The sequence below is a fragment of the Wasmannia auropunctata genome, unplaced genomic scaffold (genome assembly GCF_000956235.1).
Source record: "Wasmannia auropunctata unplaced genomic scaffold, wasmannia.A_1.0 LD288237.1, whole genome shotgun sequence".
NCBI classification, from domain to species: Eukaryota; Metazoa; Arthropoda; class Insecta; order Hymenoptera; family Formicidae; genus Wasmannia; species Wasmannia auropunctata.
The window spans coordinates 797-3,965 of NW_012074653.1; the positions used below are offsets into that span (position 1 = coordinate 797).

At 29.1% G+C, this 3,169-nt stretch overlaps 1 protein-coding gene across 5 annotated transcripts in view; it reads left to right on the forward strand.

Annotated features, from left to right (window-relative positions):
• The first annotated feature begins 77 nt into the window (after window positions 1-77).
• Window positions 78-3,169, forward strand: part of LOC105461442 (BTB/POZ and MATH domain-containing protein 5-like) — a 4,992-nt gene continuing 1,900 nt past the window's right edge. The window contains exons 1-2 of one of the 5 annotated variants that reach the window (XM_011707938.1): window positions 78-486; window positions 978-2,332. In XM_011707938.1, coding sequence (XP_011706240.1) covers window positions 1,289-2,158 — 870 coding nt within the window. In that variant the 5' untranslated portion in view covers window positions 78-486; window positions 978-1,288 and the 3' untranslated portion in view covers window positions 2,159-2,332. Of the gene's footprint in view, window positions 487-977; window positions 2,333-3,169 lie in introns of those variants that run through there. The other 4 variants (XM_011707937.1, XM_011707940.1, XM_011707939.1 and 1 more) reach the window with 4 other exon arrangements.

Consider the following 3,169-nt stretch of genomic DNA (forward strand, 5'->3'; position numbering starts at 1 on the left):
CAAAAATGAGACGCGGCTTCGTGGAAAATGAAATGAAAGGAATACTCTCACGCAAAAATGAGCCATATTCATATTAGCGTTAAGCACTTTGACGTACGTAAACTATAAAGGTGGCTTTTCTTTGTGTGAATATCCCTTCCATTTCCTTTTCGATGGGGCTGGATAACACGTGATCGCGTGAGTCACTTTTTTTTCGTAGAAACCATGAGAAGGCACGAGTCTTATTTTTCTCATTTCTGGCATCGCATTGTCGGCCATTGTCGTTACAGACGGTATTATTGTTACATATATCGCTATTTTGCAAATAACGGTAAGCAAAGGACATATGCCTGCCATTGGTGTCCATACGAAATCTGTACACGCATTATTCTAATATTATTATCTGGACAGAGTGTGGAATATCAGCGAAGCTCTTTAAAAGAACTTGAAATCTATCTCAATCAAGATATTTAACAGAAAATGAATACTATAATGGAAGGAAAAGAGGTAAGGTTCTTAATATTTCTTCTCAATTTTATGAATACGTATTGTACGTTATTAAAACGCTAGAAAGCACATAAGACTTTGTATAAACGAATCAATGTATTTGTGACATTTCCTAAAATGACAATTCAATATATTTTGAAGCATACATAACGAAGAAAATTCATACATATATCCTGCAGATATATCAAATCTAATTTTTACTAGTGCATGTTATTTGAATGCAATTAAAAATTATTACTGCGAAAAGTCTACTGCAGACTTATCTACTATTTGTCAGAATTCAAGATATATAACTTTGTTTAATATATCGTATAATATCAAAGTGTTGAAGAATTTCACTTAATATAAAATATGTATTAGATACATCAAAATGTACGATGTATAAAATTATAAATAAATTCAATATATTTTACTAAAAAAGATGTAGAGATTTTTAAGACACTCCGATCTTTATTATTTTCATTATTTGTAAGTAAATTGCTTATTTTCAGAATTCTGACGAAAAGCAAGTTAAGAATGTCTTTACTGAGGAGTCTTCAGAAAAACAGCAGGCTTTATCATCTTTACCATCATATGTGAAGAGTTATTCTACCACACAAATTGAATCGACTACATTCGAGTATTCATGGAAAATCGATCAATTTAAGCTTGTTTGTAAAATTCTAGATACATTAGATTCTGCACAATTTCCAGAAAATCGTAAATACAAGATTCAAATGAACATTATACGTAAATCTAAATCTCCAGGTGAGATCAAATTTGTAATGCCGACTTTACCAAAGATACCGGTTCATGTACTGTGATGAAGCCGCCTGAATCTCTAAGAGCGATCAAATTTTACATACGTACTAATACACCATTTACTGGTTCATGTACTGTAATTAATCCGCCTAAATCTGTACTATCAAAATCAGTTTCGGGTTATATAAAGGATATGACATTATTAATGGAAATTTCGGACCTTGACCACATTTACACCGATACGTTTATAATACGCTGCAAGTTTGAAATTCTTCATATAGTAATAAGTAACACTATACATATGAATTTACCATCCTCAACAGTATATCCAAAAGACGAAACATCTGAAGACTCAACATTTAATCAGTTTGAACCTAAAAATGTGAACTCGATAAAATTTATAATAGATAAAGAACAATATGTTATATCGAAAAAATTATTGTATGCTACCAACAGTAGCTATTTTAAGAACATGTGCCTTACACATAACAAAGACGAAAAAGAATTAACAAATGAATTAAAGAGAAATAATGAGGTACAAGCTTTTAAATACCTTTTGTTATTTATTTTAACTGGTTCAATAGAAGAAATACAAGATAATTATTGCATGCTTGAACAATTGTTAATAATAGCCAATAAGTATGATGTATCAGCTTTAAAATTAACGTGTAAACATTATTTGTTACGCCATATTACGATTGAAAATGCCATGAAACTTGTACAACTTGCGTTTTCATCTAATGCAAAATATTTAGAATCACACTCAGCAACTTTTTTTAAGCTTTATAAAAACGATATCATAAATACTAAAGAATTTCGAGATCTATTGCCAGAAGATTCAGATAAGATAATGGAGTTGATTGAGAACAGTAGAAGATGTGAAACTAGCACTCCGAATTTTCTTTTTACATCGATCTGTGAGAAATATTAATTTTACATCGGCTAATATTTGGTTCGCATAATATTGCAGTAGATAAATTAACAAAACTGATAAAAAAATATTTTTTTAAATCAACAAAACATGTTTTTTCTTTTTATAAATATATTACAATTTTGAATTTTTTATGCAAATAAGTATTAATACAACTTAAAAGTACAATTTATGATTTGACCCACATAGCAAAAGTGTCCAAAATATATTGTAGGAATATCTTAAAGATATATTTAGGATATGTGATATCTTTAGGATATCGCTATGATGTATTTCGAATATTTTTGCTGTTTGGGGAGCTTCTATGAATAAAACCTATTAATTATGTTTAACATTTTAGACATAATTTTCTGAAGTCTACAAGTTGATCTAAATTTAAACAAATACATTATATCTTCACAAACTCACATTAATTATATGTTTTATACATTTTTATCAGTATTATATCTAACGAAAAAATTCTATTTGTTCTTTAAATCAACTTGTGAACACATTATAATGTCAGGATTTTTAACAATTGCTTTTGTACGAGAGAACAAATTATTTTTCGTTGAATTTAAAATTGTTTTTTTGTTTTTCTTAATGTTACGAATTTAGCCCTTTTTCGATGTTATGCTTAATTTGTATGTCAATAAAATGCATTGAAATAAAACCGAATTGATAGTTATATTTTAATTTAAATAGAAAAAAAATAAAATTATACTTCGTTATTTATTTTTCTACTAGTTTCTTTATTGTGATTTAATTATACATGTATAAATCATACATGTATATAAATTATAATATATTAAAGCAACACGGCATGACACGTGATCGCGTGAGCTGCATTCTTTTTCGTAGAGATCGTGAGGGGTGTTACGTGCCGCGACGCAACGACGCTGCACGTTATCGATAGGTCCTCTTCAGTTCCTAAGCTGACCTTATGTTTAGGTCCGTAACCTAATAAGCCTAACCATAATAAACATAAATGCTTATACCTTTTGTATCTACTGTTTACTTTATATAAACGCT